Raw genomic sequence first — 19,750 nt, 5'->3', positions numbered from 1 at the left:
TCTCCGAATAGTTTCTCGTAGAATATTCAAATCCAAAGTGGCATTCCTCATACTGGCATTAGGATTATTTCTGAAATAATCTAAAATGATTTGATCATTCCTGTCATTCCTGTTTCGTCTTGGTACAGGATTACCTACTTTTTAACATCATTTTTGATACTGCACCAGTTTCATTGAATATTTTATTTATTTTATTTACCAGCTGATACGAGGACTATCTGGATGTCTCCCATTAAATACTCTACAAACCTCTCTAGCACTTCTAACGTCATCTCCTGAAAGGCGTACAATTTCAATTTTCTCTCTTACGCTCAATCTTGCAGCCATGACACAAAATAATTCGAAGAACTGTAAGGTGAATATTGTTGACAAAAGTACACTCAAATCTTTCACAAGTGTCAAACTGTAATATCATTTTCATGGCAACTAAGATTTAAATTGAAATATTAGGTCTTAGTTTTAGTTAATTTGCGTGAAAACTTGAATGTAATTCCGTTATTTTCATTAAAAATATTTACGCTATTTGTTTTTTTTTTCATCTGGCGGCACTTTATTGTTGAAATCATGAAAAAAATGTTCTCATGGCTATATCTGTTGATACAGAGTGATTTTTGTAATTGTTAGCTGTGTGCGTTTTCGAATTTTTGATTTATCATAACTTTGTTAATAATGAATATTTTTCATGAAATTTTGGTCACACCTGTTTAGAGGCACTCTGAATCCAGTGGCGTAGTGAGTTTTTCAATAAAAAAATCGCTAATAAAAAATCCTGATTTTCGATTAGAAAAAAATATCGTAGTATGCCCTGAAACTTTAATAAACATTTCAAATTTTGTCCCAAGGTAGACCTTTTAGTACTTGACATTTAAAAAAAAAATATTGAAATCGGTTTATTACTTCAAATTTTAGGGGGGTGTTTTCATTAAAAATGGGTCACACTGTATATTACATACAGATGAAGCTTATAAAACCGTGTTAATGAAAAAGTGTTTTTTATATAATTCAATGATCATTTAGAAGTAGTTGTTTCGGTAGGGCTTTTTCTTCTTAAACCTTCAAAAATATCTGAAAATTCAAATATCATTTGAAACCATGTTTCGTATATCAATGGGGAAAAGAGTTCATATAAACCTACTGTCTCAAGATGAAGTGGGTTACATGTAAATTCCCACCCTTTCCGAATTTGCAACTACTCCGTTACTGAGGGCAAGTTAATATATATTGGGTGTCTGTCAAACTTCGAATAAATCACACAGATCTTAGTGCGAGTTTTGCGTGGTTAGAATAATTCCATACAAATTGTTTACATCGGCTCGTTGACGTAAGAGGTTTCATCGTTTGTATTCTATTGAATGAAAATTGCGCGTGGTGTTTTGTTTTCCGTCACGAAAATAGAAGACGTGGGACGTACGACGACTGCAGACCTGAATTCGTTACAATTTTCTCGAACAACATGATGTGTTGTAATTGTTTTTTAGCTGGGATATCGAGAGAAAAAAATATAAAGAAGTAGAGATATCTGAAATCTTTAGATTTCAGATGGTATTTTTATCTGAAGGTAGAATGAAGCAAATGCGAATAGTACCTACAGACTTCAGAAATGGTCGATAGTTTATTGAAATCATATGTGAGTAGTTGAAAAATATGTGTATCGATGAAAAACTCTCCCGAAATTGAAGAACCACTCACTTTTCTTATGAAAAATAGTTTTTCTATGAATATTTTCAGTATTATGTCGTGTGTTTCGACTTGAGCGTGCACGTCTACGAGCCTTCGTGGGAATAAACAAAGATTACAAAAAGGAAGTCATCAAGTCTGGCTCCCTGGGCTTAAAATATATTATTCAATATGAACTAGTTAAAAAAAATGTCAACCTCTGCTATGAGCAAGTTCATCTCAATTGAGTTGAATCCCGGCTAAAGGTGAAGTACATATTTGGCGATAATCAACATTTTCCTAAATTTAAAATGCAAAGTTAATTCACTAGTCAAGTTTTTTTGTTATCTACGTTGGGAGATTCTAGTTGGCTCTCGTCTCGTCTCCTATAATCCCTTATTTCTTTCAATTTTATTTAGTTTAGTTGTCCACTCAAGATGTATGCAGATCCAGACCATCAACAGCTTTCTCATGATTTTTTGCGATGCTCTGCAATATTTGAGCAAGAGAAATACGTTACTGTCATTTGTGATGAAACTGTGACAAAAATAACAATAATTATTGGAAGATTCAACAAAAGGGTAGTTTGATGTACTGGCTACAATGATTATACCAATACTTCACAAAATTTACAAAATAACAATGATAGTTATAAGACTTCTTTGAAGTCGAACAGATTTTTGAATTAATGAAGAACTTTCCGAAATTTCAATGAATCATTTGAATTCAAACAAAAATAAATGGAACAATTCGAAGATTTTCTTGATGCTTCTATGAACCAGAAATTACCTGCTCTTCATCCTGGACGGATCTCCAGGAGGAAGAGAAATAGAAATAGAAAGTTAACAAAATTCTTTAAGTTTCATAGCTGTTTTTGGAAATATTTTCTTAGAAAGTTTATCACACGTGGTTTACATTACATAGTAGAAAGTTCTGAGATGCAAAAATTACCTGTATGCCTGTTTCATTCAAGAGTCTAGCGGAGAGAGCACTCAAAATGCAATTGAAAATTAGGATGGAAAGCAATATGTTGTTGTTGAACGTCAAACTGAGGTTTTCCAGAACAACTCTGATATGTATATATCTACTCAAGATGTAGTACGTATGGAATGTAAGATTGATAACGATATAATTTAATATACTCACTCTTTTGGGATTAAATACTTCAATAGGTTCTTGTTTGTTCTTATTGTTATATATTGGTATGTACATAGTGTTAAGGTAAGTGTAGCAGCGAAGTTCATTCCAAAATTTCAAAAATTTGATTAAAAAACCGTCGCATGAGCATCACAATTGGAATGAGTTCCAAAAGAACTGCTCAGCACGTTAATCAGGTTCTTACTAGGCTGAGGAAAATAAACCATGGTCTGTCAACCTGGAAGTGGATCATCCTTCACAAGGAAATTCGGGCCCTGGTAGGAGAACACACAGTCCAAGCTGGCTGTAGAGAATTTTCAACATTTGACAAAATCCTACTCTTGCCAACTGACCTCAAAAATCATTCCACAAATGAGATAATCGGTCGTGTTGATTTTTGGAAAACGAAAGGGGAACTTGGGATAATGGAACATTGAAAAGAAACCCTGTATTGACGATCTGTTCACATTCCTGAAGGAGGAGTTTGAACTTTAGCTTTGAATAGCTTGAAGGACTCTTTGGTTTTCCAGTTGATATAGTTATTTGTTTCCTTCTCAACAAACAAAAACATGAGAGCAAATAACTGTAAATGTAAACTTTGTGGTGAATCGCCATAAATATATGGTGTGATATCTTCGAAGCTCTCCATATAAATATCAGAGTTGTTCTGGAAAACCTCAGTTTGACGTTCAACAACAACATGTTGCTTTCCATCCTAATTTTCAATTGCATTTTGAGTGCTCTCACCGCTAGACTCTTGAATGAAACAGACATACAGGTAATTTTTCCATCTCAGAATGTAAACCGCGTGTGATAAACTTTCTAAGAAAATATTTCCAGAAACAGCTATGAAACTTGAAGAATTTTGTTAACTTTCTATTTCTCTTCCTCCTGGAGATCCGTGCGAACGAAGAGCAGGTAGTTTCTGGTTCATATAGAAGCATCAAGAAGACCTTCGAATTCTGTTCCATTTATTTTTGTTTGAATTCAAATGATTTATAGATATTTCGGAAAGTTCTTCATTAATTCAAAAATCTGTTCGACTTCAAAGAAGTTTTATGACTATCATTGTTATTTTGTAAATTTTGTGAAGTATTGGTATAATCATTGTAGCCAATACATCAAACCACCCTTTTGTTGAATCTCCCAATAATTATTGTTATTTTTGGCACAGTTTCATCACAAATGACAGTAACATATTTCTCTTGTTCAAATATTTCAGAGCATCGCAAAAAATCATGAGAAAGCTGTTGATGGTCTGGATCTGCATTCAAAGGATTCCGATGAATTCAAGTTCAGTAAATTATTAGACATCCACTTGAGAGGAGGTTATGAAGATCTACATCCAAATCTACGAGACCTAATCGAATCCCAAATTCAACCAGATAAAGGTATTTGTTTTCTCACAGGATTTTGATAAATGTTACAAAAGCTTTGATTGAGTTTTCAGAACATCCTAGTAATGATTCATGTAGATGTGGACTGGAAAAAGGTGTTAGGATCTTTTTATTAACTGTACAGTATCTTCAATTCAGAAACATTGATCATAAAATTTCAAAAACACTCCAATTTTTTCACGGGGGTCCAATTTCAATACATATGCCACTATTTATATTCCAAAATTTAACAACACTCGGTGTTGTTTGGCGTCATCTGATGTTGCAATTCAAAAGTTTGATGTTTTCGACCATAACCTTGTTCAGAACCTCCATTTGAGCCCAATGGATGTTGTTGAAAATTGTGTTTCAGAGAAAAAATTAATTTATTCGTGAGAAATAATGAGTTACTTATAATTCACAATCACTTTGTACTCTACAATAATAGCTACTACTTTTTTTAGTCCCTTTGGAGCTGTCTGACATGTCCATTTAGTCCAAGTCTCCAGAAAACATGACACCAATTTCATCAGTCTCGTTCCCTGTACTGGTTTGTACAGGTTCCGTGTTGGATGTTCGTCATATTCTTCTGGACGTTATTTCGTACGTCCATATATTGCCTGCCTCCTGTGATTCAGTGCCTCACATTCGCATAAAATATGTAGAGTGGTTTCTATCCCTTTGTTGCATAATCTGCAGCTAAGGTCTCCGTTGTACAGCGGTTCTTTTCTCGGACGGTTCCCTAATGAACGTTCTACTGTTTTTGTTGCCAGGAACTTTTGTTGAGTACTCTGTGTGCTTCTTATAGGTCTATGTCCTAATCTGATTTCGTAGCAATGATTTTGGTACCCACAGACCATGATCCGTGTCTAGCGCATTCATCAGATTTATCTTTACCTGTGATTCCCAAATGCCCTGGTACCCAGTACAAAGTTAATTTGTTCCTGTTTGCAAGTTCATTCAGTTCTTCATGGCTTTTCCATACCAGTTTTGATGTCACCTTCGGGTTTGTCAGAGTCCCTAGCGCGCTCTTGCTATCTGTTAAAATATTGATCCACTCATTTCTTAGAGGTCTCAATTCAATAAGCCTTACACACTGCAAGATATCATACACTTCCGCCTGAAAGACGAATGTGTATAGTCCTAGCGGATAACTGTAGTTTAAATTTCTATCCGCTTGGTATATTCCAGCTCCTGTTCCATGTTTGGTGTTCTAGCTACTACTTACATACTACTAAAATCAGAGATGTTACATAGTAATTCATTCTATGTGTGATTTACCGATAAGAACAAATCATGCAGAGGCATATCATTCAAATATGATCATTCAGATATGACGAATTGTTCAATTCTATAAATTTCATGCCTTCCAGGAGATTGACTTTATTATGTTCCTTCTGGAAATTGAAAATTTTAAATTTATGTATGTCTCTCTGTAAAAAGTCGAGTATCATACTTCAGTCTTCAACTGTTCTTTAACTGTTCTCCTTATTTTTATTCCAGTTTGAAGGCTGTCAATTTTGGATTTCTTCTTGACGTTCCGCTGGCGCAAGTGGCTAGCTTCTTTTAAAATCTCTGGGTAATTTGGTGTGCTAATACATGTATCTCAATTGGGTAAATTATCAATAATGTTCGTTGACCCTTTCGTGCCTGTCGTCATGTTGTTGGTTATTCTTGAACTGCTTAGAATGGGATCCCACATTCGGTTGAGTTTCACAGCTTCTTCTTTTCTGTTCAAATTATCCGTGTGTTTGTGAGTTTATATTGCCTCCCGAACCAGTCGACTATGATATTGGGCAACGAATTTTGTATTTTCAAAACGAATCCTGTAGTTTCCTTCACTGAGTGCTTTCTCCGCCACAGCCGACTTGTCCGTTTGGCCTAGTCTGCAGTTTCTTTCATGCTACTTCAGTCTCGTTCCCGCGTATCTTATGGTGGTTCCGATATATACCTTACACGAGTGCACGGTATGCGATATACCTCTGTTCCCGAGTATAGAGGACTGGATTCTCCGGAAGAAGAAAATATTAAGAGCAGATAGTTGTTGGTTCACGGATGGATCAAAAACACCTTCCGGTTCCCGTGCAGGTGTTTTCAGTCGCAGATCCTGGACAGAGATATCAACTTGCCTAGAAACCTATCGACTAAATTTCAAGCGGAAATTTACGCTATTGAATTATGTGCGAGGAGATTGGAAGAATCCCACCTCACACACAAGTCAATAAAAATATTCTCGAATAGTCCGGCATTGGAAGCCATTGGCTCCTACCGAGCAACGTCTAAATTGGTAGCAAATTGCCAAAAACGATTCTCCCCGATAGAAAGATTTAACAGATTGTCTGTGGTCTGTATTCCTGCTCATGCTGGCCTGGAAGGCAATGAAGCTGCAAAGGAGGATGCTGTAAGCAGCTTCATCTGACCAGAACCTGTCATTGGCATCGCAAAGATTGAACTCCTGGATGGCAAGAAGATTTATGGACTTCTGGCAGAATCTTCCAAAATTGGCTCACTCCAAGTCGCTTGTTCATCCTTCGAAGCTTGATACCAAAACAATTGCATTGTTAAACTACTCTAGGGATGAACTACGATGTCTAACAGGCCTTCTAACAGGCCACTGTGATTTGAATCATCATATGCAGAGACTTGGACTGTCGGAAGACAGTGTGTGTTGCCTCTGCTTTGAAAATGATGAAACAGCAGAGCACATACTTTGTGCCTGCCCCGCTGGGGATCGAATCAGGTTTTTAGAGATCGTCAGAGTCGTACTCTTACCATATGGCCCACCATACAAACTAATCGGCTCTGTTAAGATGCTGGGCCACAATAAACTCTTGCGAGTTGCGGTCGAATAGACCCACTCACTTCGGACTTAACCTAACCCAACCTATACCCCTGCTGCTGATGGTGGATCTCTTTTGTCTTTAGTCGTGACATTATTCACGGGACTGCTACACAATATAGTATTTGAAAGAGGTAAAATTCCTCTTAGGATGGAACACTGTCATCCTCAATGGCGAACATTCGATATTTCGGAATAAGAGATGGAGAAGTGAAAAACCAAAACCTTTTTTTTCAAAATTAGTCTCTCATAAAAATATACCCCTTTCAGTTCATAAAAAAATATGTTTTGAAAAACAATAAAGTGATTTCTGATGAAAAATTACTGTTTTTTATTATCAGGTTTAAAATATGAGTGTTGACCCACTAAAGAATTCATGTTTTTCCGAAAACTTAATAAACATATTGTCTTGCTCGATAGATGACTCATTTATTCTGTAGAAATTCATATTGAATATAGGATGAAGAAAATAACTTAGTAGAAATCAGACAAAGGTTATTTTAATAAATTGATGGATGTAGCCGTTACTACCTGGTAGTAGAGAGTAGAGGTGAAAGAGAATCGAAACTTTCTATGTTTTATGAGTTTGAAAATGTCCTGCAGTAACATCATAGTACAGTATCCTGCCGCAAAATCACTACGTTCATAGCGTAGTTAATCAAACTCAAATTTTACATACATTTTTGAATAGGAAAAAACATTTATGACAGGTTGCCAGTCAAAAAGTGGCCGTCAATATTTTTATTATCAAAACTCAAGCTACTGAAATACTTCATGGAGTAAGAGCTGGGTCAATCCCTCTACGAAACCATTCATCACTTGAAAAGATCGATTACAGCTTGAGAAATTGTTCTGAAGCATGTTCTTCCTAATTAATCAGTAGACAGTTGTCCTGAAAATCTTGCGATTGGATAATTTAGGAAACACTAGCTACATGAATAGCATTTTACAAGTATTGTTCATGACGAGCTTTTAAAGATGAACAAGAACAAGAATGTTATCTACTTAATCACCAAACTCAAACACCTGTTCATGCAGCTGCAGTTTTTTAAGAATGTATCATCTCCAAATACGCAAAGTTGCACGGATGCGTATTAAGCATTTCACCTTAGTAAGGTGACCAGAGGAAAGTTGCAACCTCAGCATATGAATTTTTATTATTGAGGGAGATCGAGATCAACAGAAAGTATTGAGAAATTCATTCAATATTCATCGATCACTCTTCAGAAACGGTTCCAGAGCATTTTAAGGATGCAGCACATCTCCTATTCATCGTTCCTGCTGTTTTAATAACTACCCTCAGCGTAATTTTTTCATTTTCATCATAATGAATACTTCATTCAGTTTTAAATGAGTTCTTTCATTATTTTGATGAAAGAGGGTTGGTTGAAACTGCGATAAATCCCCTCGTGATGAGCAAAGCGAATACTGAGTTGCGACAAAATAATACAATTCTTACATTTATTCTTCAAACTCCAATCTGGAGTGTTATTAATATCCTTTTGCTGTGATATCAGCAAAAAGAAGATAATCTATATATTTCAAAATTGAAGGTAAATCATTGATGAAAATTATGAACAGAAGTGGACCTAGATTCGATCTTTGTGGTACACCTAACCTAGCTGGAAATTTATCTGAAATTTTTCAGTTTTGTTTGACAATGAAAAATTGATTTTGAAGATAATTCTCCGTTAGTTCCAATTTTTTTTATTTCATATACACTTAATTATTATGAAATTTGTTTTCAGATTTCTCATACTTTATTTGGTTTCCCCCATATAGCCATTGTAAGTACATATATACCCATAGATAGAGCTGAAGAAGTTTTACTTCAGTCGTGTGGTTCGAAGCACAATTTCTTTTTTTAATTCAAAATATTTGCGGCCACATTTTGACTGGCACCCTGTCGTAAATATATTCTCCTATTCACAATTGTATGTAAAAATCTGAGTTTGGTTAACTACGCTATGGAGGTAGTGATGCTGCAGCGGGATCCTAGACTATTAGTTACAAATAGAAGTGGTAAGAAACATAGAAAGTGTCAAAGGTTATTTTCTTTATCCTACATTCAATCTATTTTTCATTGTATAGTCCCTTCAGTTCTCCACTGCATAAGTGTCGATTGAGAACAACATTTATTAAACTGTTTGATATTTCAACAGCACTTTCAATCTCAGAACAAGGAAATAAATGCCTCGTCGAGAGCCAGATACGAAATGATGACGGTTCGTTAATGGAGAAAATAGAAAATTTAATGTCTTCACAAAAGTAAGTACTTCAGATTATGTCGAATCTCTGGTTGTTTTAGAGTTACACATTGGTTATTGGAAACTCTTATGTTGGTCATTGATATACTGGAAACTTTCCAAAATTGTGATACAAAAATGATATCAGCTTTCGAAAATTGTTAGTATTTGTTACTATTGTTACTACTGTTACTAATTTTACTAACACCAAATCGTTATTTTTAACCCCTGGACACGTGTTTCAATCACCAACTGATCCTCTTCAAGAGATTAAACGAAGTTTGATCTTCTCCAACACCAAATCGTTATTTTTAACTCCTCAACACGTGTTTCAATCACCAAGTTATCCTCTTCTAGTGGAAGATTAAAGGAAGTTCAATCTTCTTTTGTAACACCAAACCGTTATTTTTAACCACTCGACACGTGTTTCGATCACCAAGTGATCCTCTTCAAGAGGGAGATTAAAGGAAGTTTAATCTTCTCTAACACCAAACCGTTATTTTTAACTTCTCTACAAGCATTTCAATCACCAAGTTATTTTCTTCTAGAGGGAGATTAAAGGAAGTTCAATCTTCTTTTCTAACACCAAACCGTTAATTTCAACACCTCGACACGTGTTTCGATAACCAATTGATTATCTTCAAGAGGAAGAATAAAAGTTTTGATGGAGTTTAATTCCAACAGCAAACCATTATTCTCAACCCCTCGACACGTGTGTCTATCACCAAATGATCCTCTTCAAGAGGGAGATTAAAGGGAGTTTCATCTTCTTCTCTAACACCAAACCATCATTTTTAACTCCTCGACACATGTTTCAATCACCAAGTTATCCTCTTCTAGAGAGAGATTAAAGGAAGTTTAATCTTCTTCTCTAACACCAAACCGTTATTTTCAAACCTTTGACACGTATTTCAATCACCAATTGATCATTTTCAAGAGGAAGATTCAAAGTTTTAATGGAGTTCAATCCCAATACCAAATCGTTATTTTCAACCCCCCGACACGTGTTTCAATCACCAAGTGATCTTCAAAAGGGAGATTAGAAGAAGTTTAATCTTCTCTAACACCAAACCGTTATTTTCAAACCTTCGACACGTATTCCAATCACCAATTGATCATCTTCAAGAGAAAGATTCAAGGAAGATTTATCTTCTTCTCTAACACCAAACCATTGTTTTTTACACCTGGACACGTGTTTCAATCACTTGGTGATTGGTGAAAAAAATAATGGTTTGGCGTTAGAGAAGAAGTCCAAGTGATCCTCTTTAACAGGAAGATTAAAGAAAGTTCAATCTTCCTCTTGAAGAGGATGACTTGGTGATTGAAACACGTGTCGAGGTGTTAAAAATAACGGTTTGGTGTTGGCATAGAACTCTAGTACTAGTGGATAATAACGCATTGATATGGTGTAGCGATTATCGGATTCAACTCTGCTCATCAGCAAGTAACCAGACCTTGAGTGAACCATTTTCGAATTTTTTCTTTATTACGTTATTTTGAATTTCAGGTCATCAGAATGCAAATTTTCAGTAGGAGTTAATAAGTCTCCTTTTTGTTATCAACATAAAACTGAAAAACCCCTTCCAAAAAGCTGCAAGGAGGTACAAACGAAAGGTAAGATGAATATTTGGAAAACTGTATTATAACTTCCATTTATTTTAAATGTCCCCTCCTTGTCACCCGTTCTGATGATCTTGTTCCCTGTATTAGTTTGTACGTGGATGGATGTCATATTCCGCCAGACATAATTGTTCTGAGCCGACTCCAACATTGTTAAAGCAATTCTTCAGTTCCCTTCTCGGTTGGTCTCTTCATTAAAATTCATCCGTGTGTTTTTCCAGTGTTTTAGACTCATTTTCCATCAGCCTTTTCATTTCTTATGGTACCTCAGTGTGTTGGCACCCAGTGTATAGTTAATATATTCCCGTCCGCCAGTTTTTTCAGTTCTTTCATGAAGTTAGGTAGTAACAGTAGCCCTAGAACAGAACCTTGAGGCACTCCAAGAGTTGAGTCTGTAGAATTTGATAATATTCCATTACGGTGCCTGATAGGCCTCAATAAGCGGTTCCAGTGTGCCTTATATGCAATAAAACTGTCGCTATTATTGAGAGTGGCAATTTGTACCAACACTACGAAAAACTTCATGCATATCTCAGTTCTTACAAAAAAGCACGAAATTACTAGTTCGTTGCATGAGCGAGCAAGAAAAATCCACAGAAACAGCGTTCTGTGTGTACTGGACGCTTAATAAACAACAGAAACCGTTTTCAGATTCTGAGATGGTGAAGGAATGTATGTTGGAAGTAGTCACGGCACTTTTTGAAGAATAAAACATGATGTCGCTGCATTTAAAAGTATTCAATTATCAGCGAGAAGTAATACACGAAAAACGGAAATTTTAGCTGCTGATATTAAAAACACTCTTCTTGAACTCCTGCAAAAGGTACTTTGCTACGCCATAGCACTTGATGAAACATGTGACATCGTTGATGATGAACATTTTCGTAAGATTTCTTGATATTGAGTGTCAGATTTTTTGAAAAGAGTTGCTAGCAATATCGCCGTTGAAAGGTTACACTCGAGGAGATTTATTCAAGGTTATTTTTGAGTTTATTACTAAATCTAACATTAGTTATGATAAAATGGTGTCGCTTTCAACTAACGGAGCCCCAGCAATGATTAGCAGAGAAAAAGGTGTAATAAAGAGAACCAGGGATACAAACTCGGGTCTAGTGTCATATCAGTTCACAATTCACCAGGCAGCCCTTTGTGGAAAACTTATTGCTAGACTGAAAGAAGTGATGGACAGCTTGATCAAGTTGATTAATTTTATGAGATCTCATTCTGCTCTTCAGCACCGACATTTCAAGGAGTTTCTTTCTGATTCAACGTATTCTGACTTACTGCTAAGTAAAGATTAAGCTAGCATTGAACGTTTCTGGGCAGATAAAAGAAGTAACCTCCTTCTTGCAAAATATAGAAACGCAAAACAGAATTTTTTTTCTTTCGTGTATTTCAATGTTTATTTGACAGCAGCTGTTTCAGGAGGACTTTCTTCCAGTTTGTGTCTGAAAGTAACTTCTTTGCATGATATACACATCCGTGTATAGATTCACTTATTTTCAAATATATTACTTCCTTTCTTTGGAAGATTCCCACATCTTTTTTTTGTATCAAGATCAAGTAGTAGAAAGCCAAAAACTTTCTTTTCCAAAATTAATCACTCCCCTTCAATTCAAATAAGATTCCTCTTGGCTGGGATTGAATCAAGTAGGTTGAATGAATGTCATTACGATGTCATCGATGATATAAGCAGATCAAGCGTATTCCGTGACATTAAAAATCGTAATTCATGAATGATTTGTGTGTATTTTCTATAATATTATTCAATTTGGTACTGAAGAGCCTTAAGGCAAGTGTCTTACGGCGAAACATCGATGTATATATACCATAGAGGATGACAGTGTTCCATGTGAGTGCAATTTGTTACCATTTATTTAAAGTAGAACTCCTGTGAATGATATCTGATTTTATTCCATAACGAATGTTTGGAATAAAAACTGAGTAGAGAAAAGTATTTTCTTTATAATTCAGTGTTCATATAAAAGTATTTGTTTCGAAGGAATTTTGTTCTTTCGTGTTCTTTCAATGTTTATATGAAAGTATGGAAGTAGCTATTTCATGAGGACTTTCTTCCAGTTTGTGTCTGAAAATTACTTATTTGCATGATCTACACATCCATGTATAGATTTACTTATTTTCAAATTGATTACTTCCCTCCTTTCTTTGGAAGATTCCCACATCTTTTTTTGTATCAAGATGGAGTAGTAGAAAGCCAAAAACTTTCTTTCCCAAGAATTTATTCATTTTCCGACAATTCTTGAATATAAAAAGAACTCTGAAGAAGAAATTGCAGTGTTTATAAAATTTCTGGCTGATCACAGGAACGAATTTGCTACAAGATTCCAAAACTTTTCAGAGATGGACAAGCTATCCGTTTCTTAAATCGCCATTTGAAGTTGATGTAACAGAAGAATGGACAGATGTAACTGCCAAGTGGTTTAATCTGTCAAAGGCATCAAAGACATGCAGAAGAAATACTGTCAAATACTTACGAAATATTGAACTCATGAACTTTTTCGTGATTTTTTGTTTCCAGGCTCTTATCATACCAGACCAGTCTTGATGTTAGTATTGCGTTCATCAATGTTTCGAGTTTTCTTTATAAGTATGCAGTACTCAATGGCTTCAACATCAACCAAAAAAAATCTGTTTAAAATCTGTTTAAAATCTGTTTTTTCGTTAACCAGCTGTCGCACCCCTACGAACGACAACCCTCAGAAGTCGAAACTTGTGCGAGCTAAGGATTAACGAGGTCTTACCTTTTAACGTGTGATTCCTAACACGGAAAAAATTATATCTTTGGGAAATGATCATAGAAGTATATGTTATAAGCAAGAATGTTTGTGTAATGTTCAAAAGGAATAATGAAACACTGATTGCTGTCATCGCACCACTATATTACACACTATATACAAATAGACTGAATCCCGTCGTGGAATGAAAATTCTCTGGTAGTAAAGTAAAACCTAAAATATACATTCCTCAATAACTATAAAAAATCATAAATTAAACATAGGCGTAGATAGAGAATTTTCAACAGGTAATGAATAGTTTTAATACATTACAGTTTGGATGAAGTTTTTTGGTTTGATTTCAGTTGCTACTTTTTCCGAAACGACAAATTGAAAATGATCTCTATGGCAAGTGATAAAAAAAATATTTTTGGGCAGCTTCCACCTTCTCCGACTTTGTTTTGTTGTCTTTCACAAACCCATATATTTCTTTTCTCATATTTTCAGGAAACAACGTTTCTGGAATATACGAAATTCAGCCGAATATGTCCCAAGAACCATTAATGGTTTTGTGTGACATGGAAACTATGGGTGGGGGTTGGACGCACATACAAAAGCGGTTCGATGGTTCTCAGGACTTTTATTTAGGTTGGCGGGAGTATAAATTTGGATTTGGAAACCTCAACGGAGAGTTTTGGCTGGGGCTCGAGAATATATATCTATCGACAGGTGAGAAATAACAGGGCACAGGTTGAAATTGTCCATTTCATCGGCGAACTTTCATGAAAATAATCGGGGGTGTATTAAGACAACATGGAATTGGTGATATCCTTGGTGTTAGCACTTGGGCCCCTTTTCCTTGTAAAATATTTCGTCAAAAACTGTCGACCTACAACACTGAGTAAACTGAAAAGTGATACTTGACAATGTCAAGCTTGCGATTCTTGCTCCATCTAGCAACATGTGTGCAAAGTTGGTTAAATTTCATTTCTCGCTTCAAATGTTTTGGACAAAACAAAAGAGAATCGGTTACAACACCAGGGTTTCTATGCATCTTTCAAGTATGTCATAACTTATGGTTCCAGCATGATGACAAACTTGCTCCTTCCACCAGTGATGTTTCTCAATGGCTGTGGTAAAAGATCCACCTAGTTTTTTAATGCAGTGGTTCTTATCCTGTGATAAGCGGATCTCTGGGGGTCCGCATGTTTTATCTATAGACATTTAAATTAATAAACGAAGGTCAGCAAGTCTCTTACGTGCTGGCTGATATCGTCAGTGCCCTTAACAAACTTAACTTACGTCTATAAGGAAGAGATAACAACATCTTCTAAGTTGAAAATAAAATAGAAACTGTGATAAGAAAGCTTGACCTCTGGATCACTCGTACAATTGAAAAACCTATTATAATAATAATAATAAATGGGCTTTATTCATTGACATTAAGAAAAAGTAGATACAAAAATCAATGAAAGGGTGAAATTTTGCCGAGGTTGTTTTACAACTTAACCTAGGGGATAGCATGTATCATATAGAAATATAAAAATAATTACCCAGTATACATTAATTTCTACACTGGTAGCGTAAATCCTCTGGTGAGGAAATGTTAACAACGCAGGTAGAAACCGAAATGATTAGACACCTCCATGGTTTGGGATCTACTTTTCTGAATTATTCTCCAGAACTCGACAGAAATAAAAACTGGTTAGTAGACCCTTTCAACACAGACGTTTCGAATAGCATCGACTTGACAACGGAAAAACGTGTGATTTCATGCGTCTCACTAATAAACTAAAAAACATGCCAAACAGCTGAAACTGATTATATTGTTGTAGATCATGCTCGAAAGAAAGTAACGCCGGCCGCCACTGGTAACCACAAACCAAACGTGACGTAGCTAAGAGCGCGGAAGTGCCCAATGTTCCCTGTCGCTGAAGAAGCAGCAAGAACTTCGGCGAAAATTCTACGATGTTCGATTACGATATTTAAACGCTAGCGGCGGGCATATCGAGACAGTCAAATGGACGTTACAGTGCGGTACGTGAAGTGATCTAGTAAGGCGATAGACATTAAAATAATAGTTGAAATTTTTAGTTGAAGTTTTCGTTGTATTTCAAGTGAAATAAAGTTTAAGTTTGATTATTAAGTGTAGTCAATTATTGGTGAACCCGTGGGGGAAAACGTAAAATTGGTGTCAGAAGTGGGATAATTGACTGAAAATTTTCTGTCTTATGGTGAAAACAAGGAGTATCGATTACGACGAGATGGAAGAACTTAGGAAAATGGTCGAGGCTTTGCAAGCGAGCCTAGCGGAGCATGAAAAACGCAGAAGAGAGGAAGATGAACGCAAAAAAGTGGAAGATGTACGAAGAAGAGAGTAAGAACAATTACGCCGAAATGAAGAAGATGAACAAAGGAGGGAGGAAGAAAAATTACACAGAAATGAAGATCGTGAATTAATACTAGGAATTCAAGAAAAACAGGAAAAAGACAGAGACTTGCTGGTAAATATTCAGGAAAAACAGAAAAATGACAATCAGATGTACCTTCATTTATTGGAAGATTTAAAATCTTCCCAAGTGAAATAAAGTTAAATTTGATTATTCAGTGTGGTCAATTATTGGTGAACCCACAGGGAAAAACATAATAATATGTTCGGGACCAGAGTACCAAAATGAAAAAATCGGTAATAAAATTTACGTAGCCCACGAAGTTTCAACATTCAGCTTATTTTTTTAACAGCCAAATATATCAAAAACAAGTACAGAAACAAATTACAATTGGAATCCGATTTGAAATTACAACTAAGCAATAACATCAACCTGAATATAACTAACTCAGTTGCAAAAAAGCAGCACGAACCTTCAGATTGATATAGTATTTTCAATTTTTTTGAAAAAGTCGTTTTTTGGCAGTACTAAAATAAATTTCTGACTTTTATTCCTGTGTTTTTTATTAAGAGGGTCTTTGAAACTGTGTTCAAATTTCGATTGTGCATTTAATAAAAAATTCCCCATTCATTGCAAACTGGAAATGTGATGTTACCGAATGCGGTCAGTATCCTACGATACTTAGTTCTTCACCAGTGGCGTACGCATCGGTGACGGCTTGACAATATTTTGTTTCATTCTCTAGTTCTTTTCTGTCATTCCAGCAAAGGAACCTACAGAGTTACTCGTCGAAGTCATCGATAGAGACAATGTGAAAGCTCATGCTCACTATAAAGCATTTGCTATCGGATCTGAAGGGGCAGGGTATCCACTGAGCGTGTTAAGAGATTGCACCGGGGATGCTGGAGACGCACTAACTTACCACCTTGGTATGAAATTCTCAACAAAAGACTTCGATCAAGACACGTACGGACAACATTGTGCTGTGTTATTCAGTGAGTAAAAATTAACGAATTGAACAAAAAAATAGCAGATTATTCGTTCAGTCTCAAATTACCTACAATGTAGATTAATGGACTGACACCTATCAGAAAACTAATACTACCCTGGCTAATACCACGAAGAGCGTTGGAATATTTACGACAGGAGTCAGTTGCCTCGTTCACGGGCAGATGGGGCGATGACAAACTCCTGTTGTTCGTTGTTCGCTTCAGCCTAGTTCGAGGAATGATACTCTGAAGGAATTCTATTTTTCAATTAACAGAAATCATCGACTTTATGTTGATGCTGGACACAACCTTGCACTGGCGAGTGGCCAAACAGCCCGAAACCGGTCTGCCAGTGTGTTCCATTAATTAAAAATCTATTGCGGCAGTTGTATCGCCAACAGCATATGAAAGAATGACTTCAGTGACAAATCCTGCACTGCACCGTCGGATATAATCCAATGCCCTTCGTGGTATTAGCCAGGGGAGTAAAATATCGGTTTGAAGAACACCATCAGTCCCTTACTGAGTCACATTGGTGAGACTTGTGGTCTTTTTCTCATATGTAATAGACATGAAATTTCATTGAGAGAAAAATATTGTAATAAAGTGAAACTTCATTGTGGAATTTTCATTGAAACAGTTCTTCAAGCATTCTTGCTTGGGGAAGTTATTGTATGTGAAAATACGTGTCGCGGTTTTTGTAAAACATTCTGTACTTAGTAGTAATCTTATAGTAAACTCTATTAGTACGTTACAATTACACATTTTCCCATACTTGATATTAGCATAGAAAAAATAATTCAAAAGTATTTTCATTTCAAAAACTCATTGTTGTTGATGAGTATTTATTTGTTGTTGCCATATGAATCTAGTATGGTTTCGTGTTATGAGATGATTTCACTAGTAGTTGTGTGTCTGTCTGTAGAGTAGGGAGGCTGAGTGTAGGCCCACAGCACTTAGGCCACATGTGACCCATTGTACATCCTCCCGAGGAGTTGTCCTCCCAGATCATCGTCCATCCTGTCCTTTCCAGGAAGGTGTACAGGTCTCTTGGAGACATACCCTTTATATCGGCAGGTGTAGGCCAAGACTCGCCGAACACACACTCTCTTATTGACGATAACTCCGGACACTCGCAGAAGACAGCTTCATCTTCCTGTTCACACATCCTGCATAGAGGTGTGACCGACCACAGAAATCCTACTGTTAACCGTAGGTTTTTCCTGGTCATCGCCAGATATTTCTTCGGCGCCAGCCTCCCATAGTCGCTCAGGATGATCCTGGCAAGACTGCATCCTTTGATTCCATCCCATGTCTTTAGAGATTGAGTATGGGTGTTACTTTTGGCTAGTTCCGCAATTGTCGAAGTCATCAGGCCGTAGATGCCACTAGTCCAGCCGCTTCCTTGGCTAAAGATACGAGTAGTTATTGAGTTCCATATCAATGACTTTATGTTGAGGATTGCCCAAACACTAAATGTTTCACTTAAGTTCAATATCAGAGAACTTAATTAGAAAATGAACTGTTCTATTTTATTATAGTTTGTAGGATTTTATGGCCGGGCCGGTGTCTAACAAACTGTTAGATATTTCCGAGTTTATTAGCCGTGGTCTGCCGGTTTTTATGTCTGACGTTTCGTTTGCCACTGCGGCAGTCATTATCAAAAGCTATGCGGCAACGGTCGACTTGATCTACCTTGCTGCAATACGCGAACTAAAAAAGGTCCTGGTGCGTGTGTGCTTATAATGAGACTAGAAATTCTTCAGATGATAAATTGTCTTTGGTAGTCCTTTTGGTTCGCAGACAGTTCTTGCCCTCTCTACCAGAGTCTTAATGACCCCTTTTTTACGTCGCGGATGAAAAGAGGGGTTGTGAGGGATGTGTCCGCTACAGAAAAGATGAGTTATTACGAATTTGATAGAGAGCGCAAGACATATCCGCTAACCGGAAGAACTACAATGGGAAATGTGTCATCTGAAGAATGCGTTTTTAGGTAACGGATATAACGAAGCCGAAAAAAACCGAGCCTCATGACCCATACAGAAACACTCCATGGTGCCACTGGACCGAACGGCCAATGGAAGAACTTTGCTGCCCTACATGAAGTCTCTCAGAGGGCAGCCATGACATCCTCGAATGCTCGCAAGTTCTTGATAAAACCGGAGGTTACTATCCGAGGCTATTTGAAAGGCCATAGAAATTCATAAACGTAATAATCAATTCAACCATAAGGAAGAGAGCTTGAACATCAACAAGACATGGATTCGCACTAATTAACCCACTGATTGAAGAAGGGTCAAACTAATCAGGTGCAAGAGCAGTCGGTCGTCCGACACCTAGTCCCATTATTAGTAAGATGTCTGCCGCAGTAGCAGACGAAACGTTGGGTGTATAAATATACATTCCGCAGCGATTGAACCCGAAAACTTCAAACAATTTGTTCCATCTCATTTCAACTCTGCCAGTAAGAATATATCACTATTTTTTTTCAAATTTCAGGTGGAGCTTGGTGGTACAAAGATTGTCACATCAGTAATCTCAACGGAAAATACCGAAATAGTGTTCTATCTGACCAGTATAAATACCAAGGAATGCATTGGAAAACATTTCGAAACCATGAGTACTCTCACGCTAAATCCAGGATGTTAATTAGATGAGCCTGATTATTATAGAAACACCGGATTTGATCGGACTGTCCGATGCTTTTCCCCAAACGTTTGTGTTCTAATGTGTCTTTGAATAAATAGTATGAGTATGTCAAA

At 36.5% G+C, this 19,750-nt stretch overlaps 1 protein-coding gene across 1 annotated transcript; it reads left to right on the top strand.

Annotated features, from left to right (window-relative positions):
- The first annotated feature begins 3,454 nt into the window (after nucleotides 1-3,454).
- LOC111506991 (microfibril-associated glycoprotein 4) lies at nucleotides 3,455-19,750 on the top strand. Its single transcript, XM_023162206.2, has 7 exons — nucleotides 3,455-3,571; nucleotides 4,016-4,184; nucleotides 9,171-9,276; nucleotides 10,762-10,868; nucleotides 14,117-14,338; nucleotides 16,764-16,994; nucleotides 19,488-19,750. The coding sequence occupies exons 1-7, from the start codon at nucleotides 3,494-3,496 to the stop codon at nucleotides 19,643-19,645; spliced, it is 1,071 nt and encodes a 356-aa protein (XP_023017974.2). The 5' UTR covers nucleotides 3,455-3,493; the 3' UTR covers nucleotides 19,646-19,750.

The sequence above is a fragment of the Leptinotarsa decemlineata genome, unplaced genomic scaffold (assembly GCF_025532065.1).
Source record: "Leptinotarsa decemlineata unplaced genomic scaffold, Ldec_3_MD MMD2_tig00001719_RagTag_RagTag, whole genome shotgun sequence".
Taxonomy (NCBI): Eukaryota; Metazoa; Arthropoda; class Insecta; order Coleoptera; family Chrysomelidae; genus Leptinotarsa; species Leptinotarsa decemlineata.
Note: the sequence above shows the minus strand (reverse complement) of the source record. Positions and strands in the feature narration are given on the sequence as shown.